The sequence below is a fragment of the Kogia breviceps genome, chromosome 11 (assembly GCF_026419965.1).
Source record: "Kogia breviceps isolate mKogBre1 chromosome 11, mKogBre1 haplotype 1, whole genome shotgun sequence".
Lineage (NCBI taxonomy): Eukaryota > Metazoa > Chordata > Mammalia > Artiodactyla > Physeteridae > Kogia > Kogia breviceps.
In genome coordinates this window covers 57,849,506-57,862,555 of record NC_081320.1, presented here as the reverse complement: position 1 = coordinate 57,862,555, position 13,050 = coordinate 57,849,506, and the positions used below count along the sequence as shown (strand labels likewise).

General features: G+C 37.6%; 2 protein-coding genes across 6 annotated transcripts in view; both read left to right on the top strand.

The window, feature by feature from the left end:
- The window catches only part of RPS27A (ribosomal protein S27a), a 394,104-nt gene that overhangs the window by 30,325 nt on the left and 350,729 nt on the right, over positions 1-13,050 (top strand). The window lies entirely within an intron of this gene.
- Positions 1-13,050, top strand: part of EML6 (EMAP like 6) — a 345,807-nt gene that overhangs the window by 240,784 nt on the left and 91,973 nt on the right. For all 5 annotated transcript variants that reach the window (XM_067007573.1, XM_067007577.1, XM_067007575.1 and 2 more), the window contains 2 exons: positions 223-328; positions 7,435-7,528. In XM_067007573.1, the coding sequence (XP_066863674.1) occupies positions 223-328; positions 7,435-7,528 (200 nt within the window). The remainder of the gene's footprint in view (positions 1-222; positions 329-7,434; positions 7,529-13,050) is intronic.

Genomic DNA, 13,050 nt, shown 5'->3' with positions numbered 1-13,050 from the left:
GATTCTGCTGGCACCCACCTTGATGCCAGAACAAGACCCTTAGACCCTGTGCCTCAGTTTCCTCATCTGGAAAACAGTGGAGTTGGAACAGATGATTTGCCAGGGTCTTCCTACTCTCCAAATATGTGGGTTTTGATTTCTGAGCGGCACTTGACTCTAAGGAACAAAATCATTCTTATTATAATTTATAATTAGTTAATAACACTCATCCTGTAATTTAAGGTTGGGAGAGATGCTGCTATTCATGTGTGGGACACGCAGACTCTAAAATGTTTGTCACTGTTGAAAGGACAACATCAGAGAGGAGTGTGTGCGCTCGATTTTTCAGGTAAGCACCAGTTTGCCACCAGAGTCATTGACAGATGCTTCCATGTTTACTTTGGGTTTGTTTAAAAAAAAAAATCCTTTTATTTAGTTTGGTCCTGCTTATAAGGAGGTAAGCCCTTCATGTGTCAGCTACCGAGTCTTAGACTGACAATCAGATGTGTGAATATGATCACACTTCCTTTCCTCATCTTCCTCATTTTCTCTCTCCCAACTCATTACCCAGAGCTCACACTGTGTTCTGTATATGCTTGAGAAATTTGAAATCCAGAGCAGCTGTTACCATTGAAAGACTTAGTTGCAAATGTCTGGCAGTGACTGAGAACATCAGTTTCATCTCTCCAAATAAGTGGGAACACAGCACCTGTGATTTAAAATGTAAAGGACTAGAGCGAGGGGTGCAAATTCTCTGCAAATGTCCACTTTACAGCACTGGTGTTTTGGAAATAAAATTTTGTATTGAAAAAAATAGAACTGAAGTTTCCATCTCCTTAATTTAAAATTTTAACACTGTGCTGTTAAAAAAATACTAACTTATAAATATAATTTTCTTTAGAATAAAACCATTTCTTTATGCTAGAAATGAAGAATGAGGGCCTATTGCAAAAGGTGTTTTTAACCTAGAAATTTTTAATAACCCCAATGTAGATATTAGATCTGTAGAAAAAATGTCTAAACTTTCTACAGAAAACTGATTCTGTAATTTCCTTTTTCTAAATTCCATTCAAATGTTTAATATGTGCAATATGTATAAGATTGGTTGTTAAATTCCATTTCACAACCCCAGTGTCTCTCTTATGTACCTCCCTCTCTACTCTCCTTGTTCAGGCCCAAACTTCCTCTCGTCTGTGCATGGTGGTTATGCTGGTCTCTGATTCCATCCCCACTTTGTCTAATCCATCCTGCCCATTTCTGGAGTCTTCTGGAAGTGCAATTACATTGCTACCACATGGACTCCCCTTGGTTGACTGACTTAGGGCTGAGCCTGTGGTTGGACATTCATGGCCTTCTATGATCTGGCCTCAACCTTCCTTTGTAGTGTTTTCACCCACTAACCCACTCGTGCTCCTTTCCATCTACCTAACTGTAGAACCTAAATGCACTCCTGTCCTTCTTTTTGCCTGTGTTCCTTTGCTCATGCTGTTCCCATGTGTCTGTTCAAGTCCAACCATCCTTTAAGACCAAGCTGAAAGTTTTCTCCTCCATCCTTCCAGGGAGAAATGTCCTGTCCCTTCTTCTGTATCCCTTAGCCCATTTGTTGTCATTGCTTTTGTGGTACTTGTTAGCGTCTATGTGGTACAGTAGTTATGTGTCTTAGCAGCTCCTATGCCCTTCTCAGACAGTAAACTACTCATCTAGCCCATCTCTCTGTTCCCCACTGCACATGCTGTCGAGACACAGAAGCTACTCCAAAAATGTGAATGAATGAATAAATGAATGAATGAAGTTTTCCTTAATGCACTCTGTCTTGCCTTTCACTACTGCTACTAGAACTTCACGTTGTAAACCATCTTTGGATGAAAGTTATCTTTATTCTCTGACCAGTCACATGGTTCAGATTTGTGTGAGTGTGTCACACGCTTATTCTCATATGCTGTAAACTACTATACAAATCTGAGTTGTTATATCACTATTAGAAATTATTCAATACTTTGGTTATTGAATTAGTAAAAATCAAAGCTAACTTGTTCATACTCTACACTGGTGGGCATGTGAGGTACATAAGGCATGAGTAGCAAGGAAGAGAGAATTACTTGGCTACCACCTGCCAGTTGAAGGCCCAGATAATGCACCTGATAAACGGTGAATACAAAGCCCTAAACTTCCAGGAGTTTGATGTACATACAACTTTCATAAGTGTATCATGTATCCTTGATAAAGCAGTAAAATCTAAAATGAAACCATAATTTGAGTTCAAATAAGATTCTGTTCCAAAGATGTGAATGGATTTCTGCTTTTTTTTTTTTAATAGTTCTACCTGATGGCTGAACTGTGTTCTTTTCCTAAATTAACTTGCTAGTGGATACACATGTGTATACTTAATATAAAAATTATATTAATAAGTATGTTCTAGAAGAGTGGTAAGATACTCATTAAATAAAATAGTAAAACCTAAATGTGTACTAGATTATGGAGACTCTCATATTCATATTGTCAGCAACTTTGCAAATTGACTCAGTAATTCTAGTAGACAATTTGGCACTGTTTAACAAAAGCTATAATTCAAAATGACAAGTATGTGGACCATGTGTATTTCATACACATTTCTATGTATCAAGTTAAGAAAAAGAGTAGAACTCAAAATATCATCTACTCACTGATTTCAACTGAAATGTGTGTGTGTATTAATGTATAAACAGTGGCAGGAAATTTAGAATACTAGAAATAGAATTCAATAATCATCAGATTATTTTTTCTAGAGAATTGATTAAATTTTTGGTTTTTAAATTTAGGAAAATCAGAAGAACCAACTCGTGCTGAATACCTTTAGAGAAGAGATTAGAGGAATGTTGATCAAAAACATTGATTATGAGGCAAGTTAGTAGCAATAAGCTGGTACCCAGTAACTTGATCTCTGCATTTCTGAGAGCTTACATCTCTTCTGGGCTTAGTAGTTTTATAAAAGGAAGATCGAGAAATTAGCTGCACTTAGAAATCCTCCCCTCTTAAGGAAGCCCCTTACATCATTGCCCGGGACAGAGAAACCAGGCACTCTGGAAGAGGTTGAGAAGCTGATTTTGTCACTGCTTCTAATTCCCATTTTGGGCAAATAAAGAAATGCCCAGATATAAAATGTTTTCTGCATAAAAAGGGTATTTCAGTTTTAACAATACATTCTCTATTCCCCAGGTAATAGTCACTAAGGAAGAGCCCATTGATGCAGCAAATGTGGTATTTTTGATTGTGGAAAGTTATATTTTTGTGTCAGAGTTGAAATACGATGTTAATTTATAAATGGCAGAAAGGAAGCTAGGTGATAGTTTGAGAAAGCGCTGACATTAAGGACTATTCAGGAAGTAAGGAAGTATATACTGTGTTTGATCCATCACTGTATGGTTACATGCAGATGAACTGTGGTCGATTGATCTTTGTGGTCTCTGTGGCCCTACTGAAGGTGTGACCTGAAGCCTCTTTGGTTTAATTTATATTGATAGTAGTACCTTGTGTTATAATGATATAGCTTTAGTCTTAAACAGATGCCTGCACCACTTTATAGGCCAAGAATGAAGATCCAGAGAGTTTGGTTGTATGGCTGTGGTAAAAGTCAGACAGTGGCAGATCAGAGCGAGGACCCCAGTCTCCTGGCTCTCAGTCCCGTGAGAAAGCCACCAGGCCTGGGGCCGTCAGCTGGTGGAAGCTGTGCTGGCTGTGCTCTCCCTCTCAGTCCTCCTGCCCTTTCCTGCCCCTGCCCCTGCCCTCCACCAGGGCTGGTGTGAACTTTTAGCATGAAAGTCATACCTGGACCACTCATTGTGCCCCCCTACTTCCTCACTCCTTCTACCTGATGGCCAGTGCCTCCAGCTGCCTCCACCCCAGCTCTCCGGTGTAAATGCGGTGTGGGCATGGTGGTGCATAGAGGCTGCCATGTGGAACAGCACCCTCGTGAAAAGAGACCCCTGTCCTAGAACAGCCCTGAGTCAAACACTTTCATGAGCAGGAACATCTATCCCTTCTTTTTGGATACTTGCAGTAAAGTGAGGAGTTCAAGTCAAAATGCTGAGAGAGAAGATGATTGAAGTTTCCCAGTTTAACCACGTAAAAAGGACACCTACATTGGTTATTACCTAGCTGAGTGTCTCAGCGTATCTCCACACCCCCCTGTCTCTTACACGTCAGCTCATCTTGGGGGGTGTTGTGGAGACCTACCGATAACGGAAAGAAATTAGAGAAAGAGATTGTCATGGAAATACAAAGCAGGCAAATGATGTGAAAACTAGACAGCAGATAAGCAGTTATACCTAGGAATTTAGATTAATCTATTCTTGCCACTCTTCCAAAGCAAACAAAAATATGACATTTTTAATCAAAAACATTTCTTACAACATGACCCATACCTCTAAATTATGTCAACTAGAAGGAATGAATTAATATTGTGTCACTTAATTGAGCAACTCGTTGTGGATTTATTTTCACTGTCTAGAGAAAACGGGGCCATCTTTGCTTCTGTACTTGCAGTCAGGAAAGGGCTTCCACATGAACAGAAAACCAATTAAAAAGAGAAAAGTTCAGATATAAATATTTTCTAGCCTAAATATCATCCTCATATTTTTAAAAACTTTCATTGAATAATACCGATTTCCACAAGGGCACATCTAAGACTAGTGTGATTTCATTGTGTCAGTTCCAAAAACCTATGCATTTTTTATGAGCCCTGAATACAGGACCAACTTGTAATTGTCTGAGTAAAATATTTCTCTTTCTAATTTGCCCTTTACTGTTGACATTAAGCTCCTTAGAATTATTTCTGGACTATGTCACAAAATATCCATAATTAATACATACTGTGACTGGAAAGATTTGAAAGGACATTACCTAAACCCTAAAAATATGGTTGAAAATAAAAAACTCCGACCAAATGGTCAAGGAACAATGGCTTTTCAAAGCTGAGATCAAGCCTCTGTGAGGGAAAACAAAAACTCAGAAAAAATTAAAGATAGCCAATTATATTTCCAAACTGTGTGGTATGTAGAAATTGCCCACACCTGCAGAATTCAAGAAAAAATCACCATCCTAAAGAAGAGGTATGGTTGTTGAGGCACCTCTAGATTTGTTCTGCTGCTTCATTGCTACTCAAACTGGGGTAGAAAGGTGGTATAACTGTGAAGACAAGCTGATGGGGCCTTGCAGAAATTCCAATAAAAAGAAGCAAAACAAACAAACAAAAAAATCAACTTACCCTGAGGACTTCTTCAAAAGACATTAAATGTAAAAAAAAAAAAACAACTATCGTTTAAAATGTGTGGATGTTTGCATTCTAAGAAAGACATACTAATATAGCTACACAGGTTACAAAAGAAAACAAAATGTAGAATTAACAAATGCAAAAAAAAAAAAAAGAGACACTGAATATCTGTGCAGTGTTTTTGATTAAAATTTTTATATAACAGAATATTCCCATTCCCTCTGTACCATCCGTAGGCATATTCCATTTTTATCTCCCTCATCCTCCTGATGTCACCAGTATCATCAGAATTCATTGAAAACCATCTCAGTACGAGGATCATGTTGGAAATGTGATACAAGTACTGTAAGTCTTAAATAAGAGTTTAGGATCTAAAAAGGGAGAGAGAACTCTCTAATAAAAATAAATTCACCAAATACAGAGACATGCTAATATGGAAATATAACCAGGCCACACCAAGAGGTGCAGGAAAAGTAATGTTGCTGGTAACGAATCGGAAGTCATCACCAGTCCCTTCTCCCAAATGCATGAAAAGACACGGGGCACAGTTTAGAGCCTGGTAACATTTAAGCATAAGGACGTATTGTGATTGAGAAGACACATTTGTTTATAGTACTCACCTGGTAGTGATTTAGGCCTTTGGCAAAGTGTTAATGTCTTCACCTACTGTAGTCTAGGAGCTTGAAAGGGTTAGTGTAACTTTCAAATCCTTGCCTCATACTTGGTGGTAGTAGAGGATTGGGGAGGGTTTGGTTTGTTAAGCCAGGCTCTTACTCTCCTTTTTCCTCCAGAAAAGGAGCAGACTACCATTCCCAGTTGGTCGGGGGAGGGTCTCTGGAACAAGTAAGGGCACCCAAGGGTTGGGCATTAGTTAACCAGCATTTGGAGAGGGTCACCAGATATAGCAAATAAAAATACAGGAGGCCCAATTAAATTTGAATTTCAGATAAGCAACAAATAATTTCTTAGTATAAGTATGTCCCATGCAATATAATTGCATGCAATATAACATTGCAAGGGACATACTTGTACTAGGAAATTATTCGTTGCTTATCTGAAATTCCAATTTGACTAGGCTCCTTTATTTTCCCTGGCAATCCTAATTTGGCATCTACCCCAGGGCTGTCTTTGAAAATACCACTTGAAACCCTGAGTGGGCTGTGGAGAAACAGTTTATCACATACTCATGTTTCTTTACCCTAAGGCCATTGGCTGTGTGTCGCCAGAGAATACACCCTGCTAAACTGAGCCTTGGTGAGCTTGGCCACCCGTCTCCTAGCCCACTCCAGGCTAGGGAGGAACTGCTGACCTGAGATGCTTCTCCTGTGAAGCTTTGTGAGGAGGCAGCAAAGGAAAGACTTAATGACTGTATCTCTTCTACTGTCTTGAAATGAGAAAGCAGATTAACTATTTTGATTTCAAATTCAATTACATATCATATATATTTTTATTTTGGAAAACAATCTGTCAGAATTATAGTAATTATTGATAGCATTATAAATAATATTTAATACTAAGGGAAAATGTTCATCATATCACAAGTAAAAAAAATAAGTAATAGTTTGTTCACTATGATCCTGGTTTTGTCTTTTCAAAGCACGTTTAGGTAGAGAAACTGATAGGATGTATATCAAATGTAGGCCTAGAAATTTGTATGATTTTTAAATTTCCTTTGTCTGTATCTTCTAAATGTCCTACAACAAGCATATTACATTTGAAATAGGGAAACTAAGAAATTAAGATTTTTTTTAAATTATAAAATCATCTTTCGAAAGAATTTTCCAAGTTAGTTTCTATAATGCTCTTATTTTGAAGGGTTGAACAGAACCAGTTTTTTTCTTTAGAGCGCAATAGATTGAGTCACAAAGTTAAATGGCTCTTCTAGTAAATGTCATGAGCTTTGTCTGACACAAAATAGACAAGGTTTTGGTGACTTACCTGAGAAGCTCCCCCCAGCCATGTGTCTCAGATTGGAATGTTGGGTCAGTGATTTAATTCAGCAGCCAGTTATTATACATTGAGAACCTCCACCATTAGTAGTTATGCATTTCATTTAGTGAGGTCCCCTTAGTGTATTATTCTCCCAACGTATTTGAGCCTAAATAACATTCTTAAGATCAATTTCTTGTTCCTCTTTACAGTATATAAAATGTTGTGGTTTTTCATTGAGAAATGAGTCATTTGACATTTGTGTTGTTTTCATACAGCCGATGGAAAATGTCTGGTGTCGGTTGGTTTAGACGATTTTCACAGTATTGTATTTTGGGACTGGAAAAAGGGAGAAAAGATAGCCACCACCAGGTAAGAAGCTGCCGAGGTCTTAAGGGCATATCTTGCCAATGATCACACTGCAGTAAAAGTTAATAGTTTGCATTTTCTGGTAAGATTTCATCTTCAAACTCAGATGAAGTTCACATAGAAAGCTTAACACCTAAGTAAAACATATTGTAATATTTCATGGTGACAAACCTGACATAGAGGAATTAATGTTTGTTTCAGGCAATTGGAAAATTCTGAAATCCTTTCCAGAGAGTTATTCATCACTTTGCTTTTAGTAATATATGCATTATCTATATCAAAGCTTCTTCCCAGCAGTAGGAAAGCAGCTTTCCTCAGACTTGTGCCTTGCCCCTTGTTTTTCCACTATCTTAGCATCTAGTGAAGGACTGTCAATGTCACTGGAGTCAGAAGTTCCACTTGTCATGAGGCTGCAGCATGCAGGAAAGGAGGCCCGGCGTGTGCACCTGCCACTCGCTTTCAAAGCAGGCAAATGGTTGCCCTAATCTCCCCATCTTATAAATAGACCTTCCAAGACCACCTGCTATTTATAGGCCACCTGTCCTCCCTTGCCCCAGCCTCCCTCGCTGCTGAATCAGCCCTAAGTCTGAACACTGCTTTCCACTCCTGCTTACATTGGTCTTAGCTGTTTGCCCGGCCATAGTCAGAGGTCAAAATAGTTGGCCTCCAAGGCCCAGCAATACAATTTGTTGCCCAAGGCATGTTACCAGTTTATCTCTCTACTGGTTCTTCCCTGCAGAAACCAACTTCCTTTTTATCTGGCACCATAAAATCATTTTTAAGTTAATGACTTTGAACCCCAATATTCACTTTTTAAATTGATATTTTAAATTAAATAGGAAAAAAAAGTGTTTTTTGGCAATTTGATTTAATGAATGAAGACCTGTAGATTGCTGGAGGCTCAGAGGAGGAGCAAATGGAGCCTTGAGGACTCCAGCTGACCATCTTAGGAGAGAAAGAGGAGCTTTTCTGATGACTGCTATTGAGATGGAATTCTTGGCAGCAAATGACAGCTCATAAATCTGCCTGCACAAGTGGTTTTTCTTTTGCTCTCTCTAGTATTCCTCACGGTTATATCACTCCCCGCTAATACTCAGATTCAGCTTCTAATTGGAAGTGCACTTTCCTCCTAGATTAATGTACTGAATTTTACTTTAATATTTCTGATAACATATCATCTGCATTACAGATGATCTCAGGCAAGGCACACGTCTGCATTTCAAAAGCAACAGAAACGCAATTTTCCTGCTAGAAAACCCTCTGCAAATGTGGGTAGCTCACCTGTTATATATCAGAAACAGTAATAGAAATGGAAGAAAGAAATATTTATTAATATTTTAGAAGTATATATTTGATATGTTTGGTAGTGTTACTGCTATTTCATTAACACAAAGTGACTTAACACCATTATGTTAATAATACAGCTTATTTTTAGAATTGTTCCCAAGCCATATGTCACATTCCCCTAGCAGGACACCTGCAGAGAGACCCATTCTGCAATTGTAACATTCACCATTGCTCTATCCAAAGAGTATCAGAGATTGTTAAAGTTCTTTGGATGAATACTAGATTTTTAAATAATAAATAAATAAATATTTACACAATATTATCAATCATAAATATTTATGTAAATAAGTAGCTGAACAAATTAAAATTCTATTTATGGCCTGAGATTAAGGTGCTTAAGTAGATAGAAACTTTAAAAACAGGGGCATGAAAGAAGTGACAAAGAAAAATGAGTAATACTTTACCAGTGGGACCTTACTGTCTTCTGGGAGTCAGTGTGGCTCCTCCAAGGGTCTAATTTACTCTCAGAAGATGGCTGACTCAGTGACACCCCTCACTCTGCACTTCTGTGTCTCAGTCATGGCCTGCATCGCCACTAGCAAGGCTTAACAATAAACCCGCTTCCCGCAGGTCATGTGGTTCTGGCAGGTAATGTTCTGCAGTAGCACCCGTCACCCAGGATGTGAGATTTCCCCATGGAGGGAGGGGCACAGTCAATGGCTGTGATGGCATCACTGGCAGTACCGCTGCTGCCCAAGGCTAACGTGGAGCCCCTGCACTCAAAAGCCGCCCTTCAGTTGGGAACATGTTTAAGTGAACCTATGTTTTTATCAGCTCAGAGAAATTAGAGAAGTTTGAAATTGGCCCATAAAGATCTTATTACAAGATCTTGATGAGACTTGATCCACTCTTTGCACAGTTTTTTTTTTTTATCTTTGCTAATTTTCATGAATGACTTCAGTCCCCTCACTTACAAATGAATTTTTTAGTCTCTTTTTCCTTTTAAAGATTGTTCAGATTTTAGTCTAATATACAAGTAACCTATGTAATAATAACCAAGAGTAATCTCTTATGGGCAGTAGTGAAATAGCCTGATATCAGCATTAATCAGGGCAGAACAATGAGATAATTAATCAGGCACCTCTATGTCCCTTTATTTAGATTTCCATCACACCAGTAACATGACTGGGGTGCAGTGGCTAATTATTATTGACAAGCTTCATCTCAGAAGTTTGAACAGTGGGGATATTAAGCAAAAGGTACAGTTATCAAGGTGCATAACAAGATTACTTCAATGTTAATGAGAAATAGTTGTGCTACTAAAAAGCTTAGGGACAAAACATAGGCCTGCACGGAGCAGGTGCATAGACCTTTAGAGTATGTATTAGCTCCACTGCTTGTTCTATTTTAGGTCCCTACCCTTACATACATTTAGTGAATATGATCAGGTCTCCTGCATACCAAATTGAGATCTTTCTCACTTTCCTTTTTAAATTTTTCCTCTGTTTTCAAAATAAGACATGATTATTAAAAAGTTAGAAAGCACAGAAAATCACCAAAAAGAAAATGAAAATGATTCATAATTCCACTACCCAGACATAGCCATGGCTAACATTTTAGCATGTTCTCTGGCATATATTCTGCTAATATTTTTATCCATTTTTATTCATATGTGGAGTATTATGCATACTGCTCTGTAACTTGCTTTTTTTTTTTTTTTCACTCACCAGTGTATCATTTTCCTTTCTTCTTCTCAATGTTACCTGGCTTATTCTATATTGTAAGCCATTTTAAATCTTTCTTGGAACTGGGGTATAAATCAAACATTCATTCAGTCTTTCACTTGTGGGCTACCTTCACAAAAAAGGAGAAAACCAAATCACATACGCCAACACTGAGGCTCTGTGCAAATGAGAGGGTTTTGAATAGAAGATTGGGAAACCAACTCACGTGGTGTGCAGCTGCCCTTGGCTTCTAGAAGAGGAGCGTTCCTTCCCTTTTCCCCTGTACTTGCTGATAAGAGTTTAAAATGTGACCCTACGTGGTGAATTATCTATGACTCAGGTCATAGAAATCATCCTGTATTAGGGCAGCAGTATGGACTCTCCTACATTCTTATTCCATCAGGGTAGGACCTGAAACTCTTCATTTTGTTTTTCTTACACACACACACAGTTGTAGGCAACTTCTCTACAAATTTAACAAGCATCTAAAAGGAAAAATAACAGAGGTATTCAAAGAATGTTCTTTATTTAGGTGCTGACATTAACTAAACATTTACGTGCCATCACTAGTCAGTTTAGAATTTTAGCTACAAGAGAAACAACACTGGTGTTTTTATGACACCAAGAAATTAGGTGAAAACTAAAGTGTGCTCTCAAAAAAGACTTTTCCAACCATCTAATAGTTTGACCTTGTATAGACACTAGCAAACAAAACAATGCTCTTTCATTTCAGTTTTCTCTAGCATCTTCTCTCTAAAGTTTATATTAATGATTTAGGAGCTGTGGGGATTTTCCTCCAATCAAGAAATCTTTGGATGTTTAATGTTTCTTATGGTTATCTGGTTCACTTCTCCTCTTTATGTTAAGCACATTTTCTCTTCTCTTTTGTCTAAACCTTTTTCTCACTGTCCTAATTGTTCCTGATACTTTCAGTGATATATCTTGGCCCTGGTGTGCAAGCTTCACTTTTGACTTTCAAAGAAACAAAGAGAGAAAGTTCAAAAATCAGTTTCTCCTCCTTTCCCTGCCTTTCACTGTAAGGCCTACGTAATAGGTATGGAGATGCTCTGTTCTTTCTTTACTTTTCCTTTAACTTTTTATTATGGAAATTTTAAAAGTTACACACAAACAGAGGAAATAGTGTAAAGAACTCCCTTATACCCATCACCCAGCTGCAACATCCTACAAATGATACAAAGCTCTTCCCACTCCCCTCATTTTTAACTTTTACTTTCTTTTTTGCTATAAAATTTTAAAGAAAACTCAAGACATTGTGTCACTTGACCAGTATGTACTTCATTAGGCATTTCTAACTGAAAAGACTTATTTTTAAAAACCACCATTCCATTCACAACTAACTAAAGCAACAGTAATTTCTCTCTTTAATTTATTTCTCTATTTAAAATCAAACATATCTGACTGTTTCAAAAATGAGAGTTGGTTTGTTCAAATCTGCATCCAAACAGGGCCCATGTATTACGTTTGATTGTCATCTCCCTTAAGCCTCTTTTATTTTATAGCAGTCCCCCTCCCACCTTATTCTTGCCATGGATGCATTTGAGAAACCGCGTCATTTGACCTATAAAATGTGTCACATTCTAAACTTGACTGGATCTTCATGAAAGCATATCAAGCATTTCCCTGTATTTCCTATAAATGGTAGTTAGATCCATAGGCTTGACTACATTCACATTCAGCTTTTTTTCCCTTGATACTAGTATTATTGATAAATCATATACCATACAATTCACCTGTTTTAAAGTGTACAGTTCAATCACTTTGTAGTGTATACAGATGTCAACTTATAATGCTGTACACTTGAAACTTATATAATAAAAATAAATGAATAAAGTGCATAATATGATTTTTAGCATATTTACAGAGTTGTGCAATCATTAACATTTCAGAACACTTTCACCACCCCAAAAAGAAATCCCATACAATCTACTTTCAGTCTCTCTGGATTTTTGTATTCTGGACATTTCGTATAAATGGAATCACATGAAGTCCTTTGTGACTGGCTTCTTTTATGTAACATAATATTGGGTGGGCCAAAATGTTCATTCGGATTTTTCCGTAAGATGGCTCTAGTAGCACTTAGTTGTCTTTAACTTCATTAGAAGCAATTTTGTTAGATTGTATGTGACAGCTGTCATATCAGCGTGCATTTTAAAAGACATCAAAATTGGTGAATTTTTGTGTAGCCATTTTAATATTGAAGATGGAAGAAAAGAACATTTTTGGCACATTATGCTTTATTATTTCAAGAAAGGTAAAAATGGGACCGAGATGAAAAAAAAGAGTTGTGCAGTGTATGGAGAAGGTGCTGACTGAACAAATGTGTCAAAAGTGGTTTGCAAAGTTTCATGCTGGAGATTTCTCACTGGACGTTGCTCCACGGTTGGGTAGACCAGTTGAAGTTGATAGCGATCAAATCGAGACATTAATTGAGAACAATCAACGTTACACCACGCGGGAGATAGCTGACATTCTCAAAATATGCAAACCAAGTGT